General features: G+C 54.1%; 7 protein-coding genes across 7 annotated transcripts; 2 read left to right on the top strand and 5 right to left on the bottom strand.

The window, feature by feature from the left end:
• Window positions 1-813: 813 nt before the first annotated feature.
• On the bottom strand, window positions 814-3,622 carry J7T55_004710 (uncharacterized protein; the record flags this gene model as incomplete). Its single annotated transcript, XM_053130428.1, has 4 exons — window positions 814-1,229; window positions 1,303-1,884; window positions 1,945-3,352; window positions 3,449-3,622. 4 exons carry the CDS (start codon window positions 3,620-3,622, stop codon window positions 814-816), a joined length of 2,580 nt encoding a protein of 859 aa, XP_052991637.1.
• Window positions 3,623-4,465: 843 nt separating this feature from the next.
• On the bottom strand, window positions 4,466-5,257 carry J7T55_004709 (uncharacterized protein; the record flags this gene model as incomplete). The annotated part of the gene is made up of 1 exon (XM_053130427.1): window positions 4,466-5,257. The coding sequence occupies one exon, from the start codon at window positions 5,255-5,257 to the stop codon at window positions 4,466-4,468; it is 792 nt and encodes a 263-aa protein (XP_052991636.1).
• A 1,536-nt stretch (window positions 5,258-6,793) lies between these two features.
• On the bottom strand, window positions 6,794-7,414 carry J7T55_004708 (40S ribosomal protein S24; the record flags this gene model as incomplete). Its single annotated transcript, XM_053130426.1, has 4 exons — window positions 6,794-6,873; window positions 6,929-6,977; window positions 7,031-7,229; window positions 7,323-7,414. The coding sequence occupies 4 exons, from the start codon at window positions 7,412-7,414 to the stop codon at window positions 6,794-6,796; spliced, it is 420 nt and encodes a 139-aa protein (XP_052991635.1).
• Window positions 7,415-9,221: 1,807 nt separating this feature from the next.
• J7T55_004707 (uncharacterized protein) lies at window positions 9,222-10,739 on the top strand (the record flags this gene model as incomplete). Its single annotated transcript, XM_053130425.1, has 3 exons — window positions 9,222-9,274; window positions 9,353-9,473; window positions 9,528-10,739. The coding sequence occupies 3 exons, from the start codon at window positions 9,222-9,224 to the stop codon at window positions 10,737-10,739; spliced, it is 1,386 nt and encodes a 461-aa protein (XP_052991634.1).
• Window positions 10,740-11,292: 553 nt separating this feature from the next.
• J7T55_004706 (ribosomal large subunit biogenesis protein MAK16) lies at window positions 11,293-12,409 on the bottom strand (the record flags this gene model as incomplete). Its single annotated transcript, XM_053130424.1, has 3 exons — window positions 11,293-11,965; window positions 12,035-12,314; window positions 12,376-12,409. 3 exons carry the CDS (start codon window positions 12,407-12,409, stop codon window positions 11,293-11,295), a joined length of 987 nt encoding a protein of 328 aa, XP_052991633.1.
• A 383-nt stretch (window positions 12,410-12,792) lies between these two features.
• Window positions 12,793-14,617, top strand: J7T55_004705 (uncharacterized protein; the record flags this gene model as incomplete). The annotated part of the gene is made up of 2 exons (XM_053130423.1): window positions 12,793-14,534; window positions 14,599-14,617. The coding sequence occupies 2 exons, from the start codon at window positions 12,793-12,795 to the stop codon at window positions 14,615-14,617; spliced, it is 1,761 nt and encodes a 586-aa protein (XP_052991632.1).
• Window positions 14,618-15,101: 484 nt separating this feature from the next.
• Window positions 15,102-15,332, bottom strand: J7T55_004704 (uncharacterized protein; the record flags this gene model as incomplete). The annotated part of the gene is made up of 1 exon (XM_053130421.1): window positions 15,102-15,332. The coding sequence occupies one exon, from the start codon at window positions 15,330-15,332 to the stop codon at window positions 15,102-15,104; it is 231 nt and encodes a 76-aa protein (XP_052991631.1).
• Between the last annotated feature and the right edge of the window lie 998 nt (window positions 15,333-16,330).

The raw sequence follows: 16,330 nt of genomic DNA, 5'->3' as shown, positions 1-16,330 counted from the left end.
GCCCTGTCCGGCGAGGTCCTGTTCGAACGGTGTTGTTTTGGTCTTGCTGTATCTCAAAAGCCGTTAAAGCGGAAATTTTTGGAACCCATTAAGCGCTCTTCTCTGAAGAGGGAGGCACGCGAGATAGACATATATCTCAAATCTACTTTTTTCGTTGTTTCCCACCGCTTGCGGTGGAGATGAGGAAGGGAGACAACGTAAAAGCCTAGCAACATGTCCACTATTTTCATTCATAAGCTGCAGGCTCGGGTATCTGAGCACGTACGACCATACCCAGCGGAAAATACGGGATCCCGTCCGCTCTCCCATAGTCAAGCCGCTGAGGGCTGGATTAGTAGTTGGGTCGGTGACGACCAGCGAATACCCGGTGTTGTACGTTTTTTGCGTCTTCTTTTTCTTTTCCCCTCTCCCTCCTTCCTTTTGCTCTTGGTGTGCTGAGTCTGCTTCTGGCTCTGGCGTTCGTCGTGTATACCAGACCTTGAACCCGGAAGGCGTGATGGGATAGTTTTCCAGGTGGCTGGGGGTTTGATCCTCATCCATCATATTGTTTTCAAATCGCACAAACCTTCTTTCCATCATGCTGAAGTGAGTCAATCAGAGGAAAGCACGCATGCCCATGTGTGATTCCGGCGAGGATGCTATCCTGCGATAATAATACAATGATCCTAACCCCTTAACACCGACGCGACTCTGTGCTGCGGCGACCGAAGTGTACACATGCCGAACACCCAGACAGGCTCGTTTATAGTAATCCAAAACGAAAAATGTGGGGGGGGGGGGGGGGGGAAGGCATTCCGTCTAACGGTGATCGTCTCATTTACGCCCATCCGCGGGCTTCGACAGGAATCCATCCCCCTTCCCCTCCACCTCCTTCCGTGGCAACACCACGACTTCCCTGCTCAGCAGCTTCCTCAGCTCCGGAGTGATCACCTTCTGAGGCTGGCCGCCCGGACTCTTGGGCTCGGGCTGCTTGCCCTTGTTCGCTTGTTGCTGTTGGGTGCCACTGCTACCTGAGGGTGTGGAAGGGCGGTTATTGTTGCTGTTATCGTTGGCGGCGGGAGGAGATGGACGAGGGAAGAGTGATGGTGCGGCCGTGTTGAAATTGAAGCGAGGGGCTGGGAAGTTGGGTTTCTTGTCAATGGCTTCGATAAGACGCTGAAATTTCCTGAAGAGTGCCTCGGCGCGGATGAGTGTGGACTCGAGGTCGATTCTACCGGACAACTCATTCACTGTAGTAGGTGAAGTCAGTGCGTAGTTCTGTTCACAGGGTCGTCAAGCCCTAGGTGTTGTGTCATAACATACCGTATTTCAGCACCTCATCAAAGTGCTTCAGATGCGTCAAAATCACGTCCCGATGTTTCTCCAGGATAGCCAACGCCACAAACAAGTGGAAGCTGCTGGTCTTGTAATCCGTCCACTGGGCCTCCCAGAGCCGCAGGACGTCCATCCAGGAAAACTCCCGCTTGTACCACACCAGCAGCATCCTGAAGAAGAAGAAAAAGTTGGTGCTGTCCGCCTTCTCCAGGTGCTCCCACAGCTTGGGGTCCATGAAGTGCACCAACTGATCCAGCGTCGTCAGCTGCGTGCGCATGCCGGACTGATCACGCAGGAAGTTGCGTTCCATGCGGTCCATGAAGTGCTGGAAAGCCCAGAAGGCTATCGCATCATCCTGAATCACGGCGTAGATTGGCGCCAAGAGATCCGACATGCCTTGCACGTAGCCGAGTTCTTTGTTGTACTCGTTGTACGTGAGTAGAAGGTCCTTCATCTGCTCCATATGGACGTTCGTGCCTACTTCTGCGAAAGGAGAGTCAGGGTCGGGATGGGGAATATTCTCGCCCGCAAAGATGGGAACATTGCGGTCAGTGCGGTGGACGTCCTTTTCTGTTTAAATCGTTAGCTTGAGCACAGAAATGCGGGTGATATCTCGGCGGCTGGTCTTACCTATGCGCGCACGTTGCTCTCTCCACCACTCGCCTTCCTCTCCCTGCCCGCCGAGATCGACTAGTCTCTCCCACCACGAACCTTTAAGCTTCACATATGCGTCTCTGAGTGAAGCGATCTGGGCTTTGCGCTCAGTCTCGGTGCTGTGCCAATCGTAGACACCCAAAAGAAACAACCATGCTTCTTTACGCACACCGTCTTCGGGGTCAAGCCCGCCGTGGAATACTCTTTCCTTAACTTCATCCACGGTAACGGAGAGCCTCCCTGTCCTCTCGTCGAAGAATGTGGCCCATTCCTTTGACGTGACAGGTCGTCGCCTCTCTTCCAGCGAGAAAGAGCTCGTGCCCTCCAGCAACTCAAACTCGCCCACATCAGTGTCCTCCATCTCCATGACATCCTGTGCAGTCCATATCCTTTGGCGGCGATCCCGCTCGCTCTGTTCCGCTATGCCCATCGCCCATCGCGCCAGGTATATTCTCGCACTGTCAAACTCATCCTGTAGCGTCTTCACCTCGGGGTTGCGCAGCAGACTTCTCATCTGCGGCGGCACGCGAGGGTTGTCGAGGACGTCATTGGCGGCATTCCGCGTGAAGGTGGTCACTTTGCTGAATTTCTCCATGATGTTCCACCCAGTTTCCTTCACGAACTTGGTGAAGGGATCCATCTGTGCGTCTCTGCTAGAGCCAGCACCGGAGCCTGGATTTGCCCCTGCAGCACCGCCCACCGACACTCCGCGGCTACTATCCTTTCGGCCGATCGAAGACGGTGTGCTGGCCGTGGGTTTGCTGCCGAAGCCTTCACTGTCTTCTTTGGTGGGCTCGACCAGGTAAATGTTCGGCTCCGCCTCGCTCCTCTCGATTTTTATGTATCTCCTCAGCCACCTAAGGACCTCATCTCCACCCCAGAACATCTGGCCGCTCTCTCCAAACGGGTCGAATTTGTCCTTCATGTGCTTCTTCTTTTGTAGAATCGTGGACTCACACTCGCTGTCGTGGAAGAACAGGGCGGGAAAGCTATCCCCAGCCCGGCTGTTGATGATGACTGAACCGAACCACCATCCTAGGCTGGGCGGGCGCACGAGCAGACTGTATATGGCGCTGACCGGGATGGCGAAGGAATAATGGCCGATGGATCCGCGGTGGGTGGTGACCGTGGGCGGCGGAGGAACGAGGTAGGACTGTTTGGGCGGAGAGTCGCCATCAGCAAGATCGACTTTGACATAGGTGCTGGCGGCCTCGCCAAGCTGGGATTCGGGCAGCCATGCTAGCAAGAGGTCGGAGGAGGCTATGGACTGGGAGTTTCGGGAGTCGGCAGAGGAGGGTCTGGCGCCAGGCCCTGGCTTTTGCTGAAGGAGGGCTATGAAGCCGGGGATATTGTCTTTGGAGGAAGGCGTTGGGTGGATGTAAACCTGGGTTCAAGAATCAGCATTTCGGTGCTCGTCATAATGCATGGGACACATGTAAATATAGTATGAGTTGCGCTGCGATGTGATGTGAAGACGGACCTTGCTCTTGGAGTAGAGTAGCTTAACACCTCTTCCTGTCTCCGTATGTGTGATGGTATTGTATTCACCCTCTTCATCATCACTCATGGCATACAGGCTTCCTGGCGGTGACACCTGACTGGCTGGTTGTGTATCTCGAGCTTCTCGTGAGCGAGAGACCTCATCCGACGTCATCGTCCTGGAATCGACTCGCGAGGCCCGAGCACGGGCGTCGGATGCTCAGGGATCGTGCTCTCAGGTGCTGGTTGAGGGGATATCAGGAGTTGTGGTCTTTTCCTGCAGATCTCGAAGGTATCGTGAGGGCCGTAATAGAATTCTTGCGTAGGAAAACGAGGTAGGGAGGAGTGAGGTTAAGAGTCTACATTTCGATCATGTGGTGTTAGTCCCGGGGCGACAAAGCTGACTGACTGACGGAGGCCTGATGGATGGAGGGAACCCCGCGACTGCTCCACCCCAGGCGCTGTGGAGGGGCGAATTGCTGCAAGCGGAACGCTAATCACCCCGGCTCCAGCTGTGTGCTGGCTTGTGATAGCATCTACTTTTCGTGATCAGCCTTGGGGAATGGGCGTCGTCATCTGCCCACTTCTGCTCGTTGCTAGCTGCGAGTGATGATACAGTTTACTGTGCACGCAGTGTACACGCAACCTGTGCATGCTGGAAGTTCTCAAGCAAGGACATGGCCTCACTCGTTCCTATGTCGGGCCAACACACCAGTTGCTTTCCGAGTAAGACCACGCGTTCTCACTGAACAAGTGGCCCACACAAGACGCTGGACTTTGTGGATTGTATGCAAGTGCTCGTAAAGAAAGATGTGCATGCATTCCGAACTCCGAAGGCCCTGGTCTATGTCTACCATGATTGCGTCAACCCAAAACTCCATGCATGCTGTGTCTGAAGGACCCAAGATGTGATTGATTATGTCCCAGGCACATGGAGACGGGGACATCAAGACTTCCAGAGCGATGATGATCCACGGTCCGCACTCTTGTATTAATCTCCCACCATCGTCCTCGCCAACTATCTCATCCTCGGGCCACTTGGTAACCCGCCCATCCTCCTTGGTCCAGACGGCAGACCACCGTACCGACTGCCAGCACCACCACCTCCTCCTCCTCCCCCACCGCTATTGGAGTCGAACTGGCCTCCTGGACCATAAGGATCGTAATCACCACTGCCCGCGGTTGCTGCAGAGCCTCCACGGTTCCGCGACGACATGCCACCGCCCCCTTGCTGCGCAGGAGGCGGCGCGAACGGCCCCGTGGAGCTGGAAGGCGATGTGGTCCTAGCACCACCCCCGTAGAGCCGCTGCCGCAGCCTGTCCTGCGCACTCGACGCTCCTCCTCCTCCTCCTGCTGCTGGAGATCCCATGTCCATACTGTTGCTCTGCACGCTGCCCGCCCGCTGGCTAGGCAGTGGCCGCGCCTGGACCGCCTCACGCCCCGGATCCGGCGTCGCGGCGTTTCGCGCGAAGGGGTTCCGGCTGTTCGCCGCTGGAGAGCCCCTTCCCGCCCCGCGGTTGTTGTCCCACAGACTGCTCAACCCGCCCTGAGCTCCCTGCTGTGGTGCACCATACCTGGACGGGCCAGTGTTCTGCTGGACGATAGGGGCTGGCGGAGGGGGCGCCTTTGGGTCGGGTGGGAGCCAGTTGGGTAACGGGCGGCCGTTCTCGGTGTAGTATTGCCGCAGGACACGGCAGACGTGTGTGTCGTCCTCTGTGTCGCCGTCGGCCTCGGAGGCGAAGACCTGGCGCTGGAGGTTTGTGATGCGGGAGGTGGTGTTTGTGAGGATGTTGGAGTACCAGGACGCCATGGTTGCGAGTGGGCGGCGTCTGTACGCCTCTATGTGGTTCGGAGTAGACTAGACTGGCTGCAGCAAAGGCTGCCTTGCGATTAGCTGTTGACGACTGCAGCGGTCGCTGTGCTTCGTTCTGGTCCCGTAGGACGAGTCGGTGTGGAAGGAGGGCCCAGGGCCCAGGTGGGATGACGATCGGCGCCGCAAGCTGCTAGAAGTTGGAAGGATTGTATTGTTCGTCTCGTCGTGATCTGGAATGATTTCCTGCCAAGCAGTCGATCCTCTAAGATGCCCAGCCTTGAAAGTTTAAATCGAGGGCACAAGGTTGCCTGAACTGTATGGCGAAGGTGAAAGTGCGAGGGCGAGGTTGGGTTTCCGAGGTTGGGGTTTGGGTTTGGGCCCTGGGGGCGGGCTGCATTGTCCCTCTGGCGTTGTCCTGTCTCAGGTTGCACTTGCACTGGACGAATAGCCCCTCCGACGACTGGAGCTGGATGGACCAAGCTGTGCCCCTGTATTTGCTGTGACCCGGCCCACCCAGTCCACCCACCCACACGGCAACCGGTGCGAGTTTAATACTATTCCGCTGTATTCGTACTCTTATTTCAAAATGTTACCTCACTAAAGGCATCACGTAGAGAGTGAAACACAACCCTACTGGGATGACTTCCTACGTCGTGAAGACTTTTACAACAGAATCATGGATATGAAGCCTGGCCTAGAACATATTTCCTATCAGAATGGTGGAATGGATCTTGAGCGGTTGGACAGATACAGCACACAGAGGACCTGGGCAGTATGTAGGTGCCTTGATAGTTGTTGTGATTGCCGACCCTCTGGTCGTTTCCTACGTACTCTTGAGTACCTGGCCAACCTCTAGGACGCCTGCAGGTTCTACGATGCCCTCCATCGGCTCGGCAAGAGGGCCAGGTCGAATTTGGGACTTCAATTCATTATACCAGAACTCTCGATGAGGGGCTGTTCCGAGTGAAGTCACTACTGAAGTGCACAAAGGTCCATAATCACATGCTTCCTCTGGGAGTGCTGCGGTATAATTGCATTTTTTGTCGGAATGAGCGCATCAATGTTGAAGCCTCACTGGCTTCTACCGTAACTTTGCATGGACATGACCAATCGGCGGACCCAGGCGTGTGATTGAATTCGCTCGACGATGGGAGGTGGCGATGCTCTGAGTGCGACTGTCGAAGAAATCGGCAGGTAAAGTAGGCCCTAGCAGGTCGTTGTCGATTCGCAAGAGACAGTGCTTGCAACAGAGGCCCAGGAAGTTTGACGTCGGGGAGAGAAGACGATCCTTTGATGGCTGTCGATTCGGGAGTATGCTGTCAATCAGCCATCATCTCTGGGTATCATTCGTGCGAAGTTCTCATCGGGATCTTTCAAGGGCACTGCGTAGGCTTGTGCAAATCGACGTTACTCCATTTTTCTTGTGTCGCCTGATAATCACCAGACTCAACTGCTGGTTGAACCAAGATACGAAGCCATGCCAAGCCAAGCCTTTCAACGCCCAGTCATGAAGTCCCCCATGTTGCGATCCGTTTATTTGTCCTTCTTGGCCTTTGCGCCCTTCACCTTCGCGGTACCACGGAGCGTCTTCATACGGTTCTTGCGTTGCTTGCCTGTTTTCACAGTTAATATTTGTTGTTGTTCGAGGCGTCATTCGGTTGTACGTACGCTGCTGGCGGGAAGCTCTCTCGGGCTTGACGGCGAGTCCGACACGGACCTAGAAAATCATCAGCATCCTGCGACGTGGGTAACGATCGGTATCGGACATACGAGGCGGTGTCGTGGCTCGAACTTCTTCATGGCCTCGGGGGAGTCGTAGACCAGCGCAAATCCGCTAGTCTTGCCACCACCGAAGTGAGTCCTCAGACCGAAGACGCTGACCTGCTCAGCGGAAGCCTTGTACAGCTGGGAGAGGCGGTCGCGGAGGTCGGACTTGGCGATGCCAGCGTGGCCAGGGTGGAGGATGTCACTAGAGGTTTGTTAGCAGCGCTTCGAGGCAAACGGGGTTTTTCGCGAGAACTTGCACCACCATCTGCTTCTGTTCGATTGTCAGTATTTGTACCTCAAATTTAGCGACTGAGAGGGAGAACATACTCTTCCAAGCAGGGGGTTTCGGATAAACCGCCGCGTGCGGATCGTGATGGACTCAGACATGTTGGCTGTGGTGGTGATGCTGGTTGATGAACGGTGCAATTCTGGTTGGGTGAGATGGATTGCGAAGGTACTCAAATCTTTTCGAGTGGTGGGGGCACGTGCAGCCGCCTGTGCGCAGCTGGCAGCAGCTGGCGGGCCGACCACGGCAAGCTTAGACCAAGCCAAAGGCAGCCTGGGGCGGTTTCGGCTTGAGCCGGGGTGTACGAGTAACTGCCCGTGCCCATCGGGCCCAACGGGCCCCACATTACATTTGGTAAGTAACGGCTGCAGGCCACAACCGTGGTATCCCGATCATCATAAGGCGTCGAGCATCAGACCATCGGTACAAACAAATAGAATTGAAGCAAGGCTGACCTCTGATCCATGTCAGCCCCTTCTCCCTGCAATGAATTGCAAATTGCTCAAATGTAATAGACACAGTGAGAAAGCATGGACAAGTCATTGGTAACATTCGACCTGTTAACTCAGCTTGGTCTATATCCGACGCCCAATAAAGATCAGTTATTCAACGAAAGAACATGTTCCACGGTCAGATTACCACGGGCACAAAATCCTGAAGGAGGCCGACAAGATTATCATCGCAACCTTCCTTCATGCTCTCCACTACGTACGAAGAATGCTACAGACAGTAGACACTCGTAGTGATTGTATTGTTGAGAGGTCATAGTAGTTGTAGGATGAACCCATGTATATATCCAAATGTTATCTCAATAGTTCTGTGATAAATGCAATTTGTGATTCTCTTCTATTACTTCCTATACCCACTCATAATAGAAGTATACACATAGCTTCAAGGATAAATTAGTAATCCACGGTACGGCACACTTAGGCAAATATGCTCGGCATGGTATTTGCCCATGAGTAGAAGCCTATAAGAACTATGCAGATAAGATGGCCTTTCTCTTCAGCAGGACATGAAGCCTAGCAATATAAGTCGACGGGTTGAGAAGAATGATACAGTGTGACACAACGCCGAAACCGCTTTAGACGCCAGATATATCCAGTCGAAAGGGCCCATATTTAATCTGAGATGCTTGCCAGCCTCCTTCACCTGGCCTAGGAATGCAGCTTGTACTGCTGCCATATTTTTAATTCAAATCAACGTGTCTTGCCGCTGACCGTGCTCCAAAGCAGAAGCCGGTGAGGCTTGTCTAGAGCTGCACCAACTGCGCTTTCTGCATGTGACGATCCACGTGAAGCACCAACAGTAACATCCGGAGAGACAACGTCACTCCCTCTCTGTCAGCTCTCGGCTAGAAATCTCGATGGATATATTTCCCGCGGGCCAATCTACCAACGAACTGACGAAGCTGACCAATGGACGTGGCGACACCCATGTACGAAACTCCGCTGACCTCGACCCTCGTAAGCTCAAGCCGCGCTACCCTCAGGAGGGGCTGACTTAGTTGGTCTTGTTCCTCAAACCCAAAGTCTCCTCTGCATCGGACAGTACTCAAACTTTCCACTTCAGCAGCTCGCGATAGCGTTCATGCGGATTTGGTTGAGCTAGAAAACATTCTCAGCAGTCCCGGAGCGTAGACGCGACAGCACGGCCACTCAACAGCATGTTTCAACTGTTCCTGGCTGCGGCCGTCGCACTATTGGCCTCGTATCTCTACGCAAGGCTGAGATACTTGCGTGGCAGGCAATATGCACACATTCCACAGTTGCCGAACCACCTTCTCTGGGGTCATCTCAAGACTTTTGGAGAATTCACGAGTCGGGGAGTACACGATCGTCACCCAGGTATGCCATGGGATGAGTTCGCCTGGAATAGACTTGCAAATGAAGTCTACTGTCGACGAGTATGGTTGAGAAGACGGCGGCTGACAGGCAGATAGACAAGATCTTCGAAGAAATGTGGGTATCTAAGGGTCGTCCCCCCATTATGCTTGTAGATCTCCGGCCTGTTAGCTTTCCCATGGTTCTCGTCCCTAGTCACAACATCGCCGAACAGATATCCAAGCCGTCTAAGCTTTTCCCTCTGAGCACTCCCAAGTCCCCGACCTGGACCCATATGATTCCCCTCGTAGGAGAGACGGCAATTTTGGGCAGAGAGGTGAGTGGAAACGCTCTGCAGTTGGCAGGTCTCATTAATAGCTTTTGTGCCCAGGGTCAAGATTGGAAGGATCTCCGCAAAAGATATAACCCAGGGTTCACAACTCAACATTTGTGGACTCTGCTCCCTCTCATTCTCGAGAAAATGGAACCATTCTGGAAGTACCTTGACCAATTTGCTACTTCAGAGGAAGAATTCTCTTTGGAGAAGCTCATCTCTAATTTGACCTTTGATGTTATCGGTGCCGCTGTGATGGGAGCTCAACTTAACGCACAACAGAGGGACAGCTCAAAGCAAGGCGAACTCATTCGGCTGTTCGCGGAGCTTGTGCAGACATACAACGACGACAAGAACAACCTTCCATGGTGGATTGTCCCTTTGACTACACGAAAGCGGATTCGGCTGGCTAAGCGCATTGATGTACTGGTAAAAGACAATATTCAGCGAAGATATGCGGAGCTGAAAGAGGAAGCAAAAGGAAATCGATCACGAAGCATTGTGGCTCTCAGTTTCCAAGACACGGAAACCCTGACTCCGCAACTTCTATCAGAGACGTCGGACCAAGTGCGCAGCTTCCTATTCGCAGGACACGATACAAACACCAGTATGCTGCAGTGGGCGTTTTACGAGCTGAGTCGTACACCCCACGCGCTCAAGGCAGTTCGTGACGAGCTCGACGAGGTTCTTGGTCCTCAAATTGAACCATCTACAATTTGTGCTACTCTCGCAGAGCGAGGCGAGGATATTCTCCCCCGTTTACATTACGTCAATGCTGTGATCAAGGAGACACTTCGCCTACACCCCCCTGCCAGCACCGTTCGTATGACGGAGCCTGGAACAGGCTTCACAGTTTGCACTCCCACCGGCGAGGAGTACAATCTCGATGGGACCATAATGTATTCGTGTCAGAGCATCATCCAGCGGGATCCATCCGTGTATGGAGACACAGCGGATGTCTGGGTCCCTGAACGATGGCTCGGCGAGGCGGCGAAGAGCATTCCCGCGAGTGCTTGGCGGCCGTTTGAGAGAGGTCCGAGGAACTGCATCGGATCTGAGCTTGCGAATCTCGAATCTCGCATCATCATCAGCATCGTGGCTCGGAAGTACGACTTCATTAAGGTGGGGTTGGGTGAGAGCGTTTTGGATGAAAAGGGCTATCCTACGCTTGATGACAAGGGCCAATATAAGACCAAGTCGGACTTGTACAATGTAGGTCATGATTCCCTTTTGTCCATGGTGTATGGCTTTACAAAGAGTCTTCTCTAACACTTCTATGCGCCTTCCTTTAGACTCGCAGAATGACGTCCAGGCCAGTAGATGGAACTGTGATGAAAGTCAAGTTAGCCTCTCATCAGTGAACGGTGCTGGCAAAATGGGAGGCGATAAATGTTCGCCCAGACAGGATCAAGGCATCGGGCCTATAGTATAATCCCATCGTCACCTCTTGAACTCTGCATTCACGGAGGCCGTGTCCTTGGTAAATATGAAAGTGCGAGTATGGTCATGAAGATCATTAATGCTTGAACTGTACGCTGCAGCTTGCGGTTATCTCACATGGCTCTCTTAAATCCATCCAGGCACTCAGTCTCCCCTTCATCTCCTAAGCACAGATTCGAAAGAGCACTTGTGAAAGAGATGCCTTCGGAGTTCTCTCTAAAAACACCCTCCCCATCGAGATTCTTTTAGCAGAAAATGAGCAACACTGATCCCCAACTTCGAAAGCCCAAAAAGAGAAATGGGAACCTTCCCGACAGGATTCCCTATGTTCGTAAAACATGCCGATTTTCCTGTTCCTGCAACGCCTTGCCGGACTGTAAAATTAGAACGCGAGCAGCTTCTCTCTGCCCGTTTCCTCTTCCAGTTCTTGCTCCTTGGTCTTCTTCCTGCCCTTCAGGACCTTCTTGGCCGCCTTCTTGCGCTTGTCGCCAGCCTTCGCCTTGCCCACCTTGCCCGTCTCTTCCTCGCTGTCCTCCTCGGATTCGTCGTCTTCGTCATCGTCGTCATCTTCGCTGGCCATCCAGTCCTCAAGATCTCCAAGGTCGTCATCGCTCTCTTCGACATCACTGACGTACTGAACGTTGCCCTCGAGCTCGTCGTCGTCCTCCTCTTCGAGTTCCCTCTCGGCCTCTTCCTCATCCTCATCCTCAACACCCTCATCTAGGTCCTCGTCGCGGACGCCCTGGCCCTCCTTCTCGAGGCCCTTGAGGACCTTCTCCCAGATCTTCTGTGACACATTCAAAGGTTGGTCACCGTAAGCGCCCTGTCGCAATCTTTCCAGCAGCTCTCTCTCAATCGTCTTCTCCAGTCTCGCAGCCGCCTCTGCTTTGCGTTCGCGGGCGGTCTCACGGTGCTTCACCTTGGGCGCAAGCTTGGGAACAAGTTTCTCTCCAAGTCGCTCCTCCTCGGCGGCTAGTTTTCGCATGCGGGTGGCGACTCGGTTGAGGCGCCAGACTCGTTGTTTGGCTTTGAGCCTGAGGAAATCCGGCCAGTACCTGCGAAAGATGCAAAGTCAGTACACTGGGCGACTTGTGAGATGCATGGATCGTAGGTGTGGTACACACATCAATTTTTCGTCCACCATCGCCAGAGCCTCCTGAGGATTTGACGGCAGCCGTATTTTCTCCCAAAGACGATTCGGCATATGTGCGCGCTCGATGGTCTTCATGTAGAGGTAAAGAACGTTTGGCTTCTCTGGGTGAGGTCGAACAGAGGCATATCGGCTGTTCGCCAGTGGGCAGGATTGTCGGTTGCAAAGCCCGGTGACATTGTACTCGTTGCGGCAAAAGTTGGTCTGTTTCTGGTTGTTCGGCGTCCGTATCTTGAATGCGCAGAAATTTTGGTCTGCAAGCCAGTCAGCCATCCGTTTCTGGTCCAAATTTGCAATGAAGCAATTCGTCCTTACTTATGTACTGCCAAACAATCTCGTCGGAAGCCATGGTGTGCGAAAATCACGGAGTCGTGATGTTTCGGTTTTGGAGAGTGGGAGGAGGCGGGATGGATGCTCAGAAAATGAAGGTCTTCCCCCAAGGGAAAAAAAATGGTATCGATAAAGTCCCCTAGCCATCGAATCCTTGCTTGCGGATTTCCAATTCTTGGCCAATGAAATCACGTTTAGTGGGGCTTTAGCGGATCTCGAGCTCCTAGTACCCCAGTACTGCATCCTGCGCTTACATGGAGATGAGAGTGCCTTAGAAGCTCCCGAACTCAAAGCTCTGGGTACCGAGAATTGTCGACTCACAACCAACAATTGCGAACATACACGCCGTTTCATTCTAAGGAACACTCTCAGGACCACTCATCACCCAGCGACGACTGGTCAATGTACCGGCATGGTCGCTTAGCCATTGGAATTCGGACTTTCCCTAGAGGTCTCGAAGCGTCGCACACTTTCTCCAGCATTCTCCTGCGGTCTGTTGTCGCTGCCCATCGACATGTATACACATACACCCCAAGATTCTCCCAGATTCAGAACTCCCAGCGTGACCGAAGAAAGCATGGCATCGATGTCATAGCAGGCTCCTCAAAAGATGACACTATCTACGCCCTCTCTTCAGCGCAAGGCAGGGCTGGCATAGCCGTCATTCGAATCTCAGGACCCCAGTGCTTGAACATTTACCAGAAGCTATGCCCACACAAGCAGCCCCCAAAGCCTCGATATGCTGCCGTCAGGACACTGCATGACCCAGACAACCTAGATGCATCACACGTCCTCGATTCTGGAGCTCTGGTCTTGTACTTCCCGGGCCCCATGACGGTGACTGGCGAGGACGTCCTCGAGCTGCACACGCACGGCGGCCCCGCAACCGTGAAAGCCGTTCTAGGCGCAATCCCCCGATGTACTCCCGGCCAAACACTTGCCAACGGCATTCGTTATGCCGAGCCCGGCGAGTTCACCAAGCGCGCCTTCCTCAATGACCGCCTGGACCTGTCGCAGGTCGAATCGCTCAGCGATGTCCTTGACGCCGAGACGGAGCAGCAGCGCCGTGCTGCAGTACGCGGGAACTCTGGCGCTCGCGGGCAGACCTACGACTCGTGGCGCGGGGAGCTCCTGCTGGCCAGAGGCGAAATTGAGGCGCTCATCGACTTCTCCGAGGACCAGCACTTTGACGAGTCTCCTCGTGAACTGCTGCGAAACGTGACTGGTATGGTGCAAAGGATTCTGCGGTCCATCGATGTCCACGAGATGGCTGGTCAGAGGACGGAGCTGCTCCGAAAGGGCATCCGGATTGCGCTTCTGGGCCCGCCCAACGTGGGCAAGAGCTCGTTGATGAACTTGATCGTTGGCAGGGAGGCTTCGATCGTGTCCCGTGAGGCAGGCACCACGCGAGATATCGTGGAAGCCAGCCTTGACATCGGCGGATATCTCTGCACCTTTGCAGATACGGCTGGGATCAGAACCTCTGCACTAGCCAACGATGGTGCCATCGGGCCTATCGAAGAGGAAGGCATCCGGAGGGCGCGCCTCAAGGCTCTAGGTTCCGATGTCATCATTGTCCTTGCCTCAGTTGAGAGGCTTTCAGATGGTACATACTTCATCAATTATGATGCGGAGACACTGCAAATGGCTGTCAAGGCCGAGCAACACATAATTGTGGTTAACAAATGCGACTCAGTTGACGAGTTGACGTTGCAGGACCTGTTGCAGGACTTCGACTCATCTATCCGCACACACGTGGAGGGTCTGGCACAGCCTCGTGTCATCTCCTGCACTAAGGCAAATTCGCTATCCGAGTCGTTCGATAAAGACCCAGGTGGCATCCATAGCCTCACGCAGAACCTGGTCCGCTCGTTCGAGAATTTGACATCTCTACCCGAAGACATGCAGGATCTCCTGGGCGGCACGGAGAGGCAGCGACAGCTTCTAGCACAGTGCAGACTACATCTCGAAGATTTCATGGTCCAGGCTGAGGCTGGAGACTCCGAAGTGGAGGACTCGAGCGATGAGCCTGACATCGTCCTGGCTGCTGAGCACCTGCGCTACGCGGCGAGTTGTCTGGCAAGAATCACGGGTCGTGGAGATGCCGGTGACGTCGAGGAGGTGCTGGGTGTCATATTTGAGAAGTACTGTGCTCTTTTTGCAACTCAACCGGTTACACGAGGGGACTTCATGCTGACTGGCTCGCAGGTTTTGTGTAGGAAAGTAAATTATGATCTAGGCATATGGCTAGTCTTGTCTGTTCTATAATCTAGGATCCTGAACGCCAACCCAAGGGTATGAAACGATTGTGGTGTCCTGTTCCATCCGACTCTACTCGACCAATACATGAGGTGTTGTACATGACCAAGGAGCCATTCGTCTCTAATCCGTCCCAGTCTATTTTCCCGCCCATAATTCAAGGTGATGTGACGGGGGTAGGGGATCGGTGGTGGTGCCCAAGGGTAGTATTGATACAAGGGGAAGACCGTGGCCGGTCGGGAATGTGAAAGGGGGATGGTGATGTGACAGCCTGAACGCCGATCTCAGCCTGAGCCTCTCTATTCTAGGGGGTGTTGGTATACAACAGCCAGTGCTGGGTCTCTGGACCTATCCGGATCTGAGAATGCGCCGCTCATGGACGGAGCCGGCACTGGCTGTGATGAGGAGTCGCCATGATTGCTTGGGACTCCTGACGTCTGAGGACCGGCCGATTAGGCGAAGTTCAGCGACCTCTTGTTGTCGTCGTCGTCAGAGCCATCAGGCTTGGAGTTGTAGCCGGATCGGCCCTGGTTCTTGTCGTCGTCATCACCGTTGGGCTTGGAGTTGTATCCAGAGCGGCCCTGGTTCTTGTCATCGTCATCGCCACCGTTGGGCTTGGAGTTGTAGCCAGAGCGGCCGTAGAGCATGGGGCGCTCGTTGGAGATCATGGAGAAGGCAGCCATTGTATTGGTGGTGGGTTTTGGAGTGGGTGAAGTTGGTGGTGATGGTAGTAGCTTGAAGAAGATTTGTTTGCTAGTGTGGTTTGAATGCTTTGCTTGTTGATGATGTTGTTGGTGATGATGATGAGATGGAGGACTGGATTTCAAGGCCAGACGAACGAAGTCTTATATAGACGAGGGATATGCTGCTGCTGAGGTCGTATTCTTGCCTCCAGGCTCGTAGAGCAGGCGGGACTACGTTCTCAGTCAGACCCGACCAGACTACATTCTCAGTCAGACTCTAACCGCACGTCCCGTCTTCAGCCTCTTCCATCAATTGGCAGACACCACCATCATTCGCATCAGACGCATACCACACAGCCTCTCTACCTAGCGAAGGATGACCTAAGGATTCAGGGTTCTCGGATGCACAGGATGCGCCTCCCACGCCAGGAATGACACCCACGCCGAGAGCCACGCACACCCACTCGGCCCCCCCTGCTGCCATGTGGTATCTGACTGACCCAGGCAGCGAAATTTGGGATGACAGATGCAACCTCAGGCCCCAGCCAATCCGACTGAGACATTCGCCAAAGGGCCACGCATGGAAGCTATGGAACAAACTATCTGGGGTCTATTTTGGGGGCCAAGGATGGGGCAGAACGGCGGGGCGACTTGCTGCACTGCGCCGTTGCAGTGGTACACAGCAGCCGATCGACAGGCATAGGGCTGAGGACCTACAGCAAGCCCAGGCGCCAACGTTTCTTTGTCTCCAGCAGCGACATTGCGAGCTCTATTTTCCCTCACCTGAACCAGCCCAGTGGAGCTTTCTGGTTGCATCGCCCCCCTCTGGATGGGCTTTTCTCGTCCGGGATCTGACTGATCACGCTTCACGCAATGAGGGTGCCAGACAAGACCGTCGCCCACTGCTTTCTAATCCGGCTGCAGCCTGCAGCTAGCTGGCTGACAGGGAAATGGATACACGCCAGCATGGGCCCGAGATGGTGGTGGTAAGGGTCCCT

The sequence above is a fragment of the Diaporthe amygdali genome (assembly GCF_026229845.1).
Source record: "Diaporthe amygdali strain CAA958 chromosome Unknown NODE_22_length_803717_cov_65_427750, whole genome shotgun sequence".
Taxonomy (NCBI): Eukaryota; Fungi; Ascomycota; class Sordariomycetes; order Diaporthales; family Diaporthaceae; genus Diaporthe; species Diaporthe amygdali.
The sequence above is the reverse complement of the archived record's forward strand: the minus strand, read 5'-3'. Positions and strand labels throughout refer to the sequence as shown.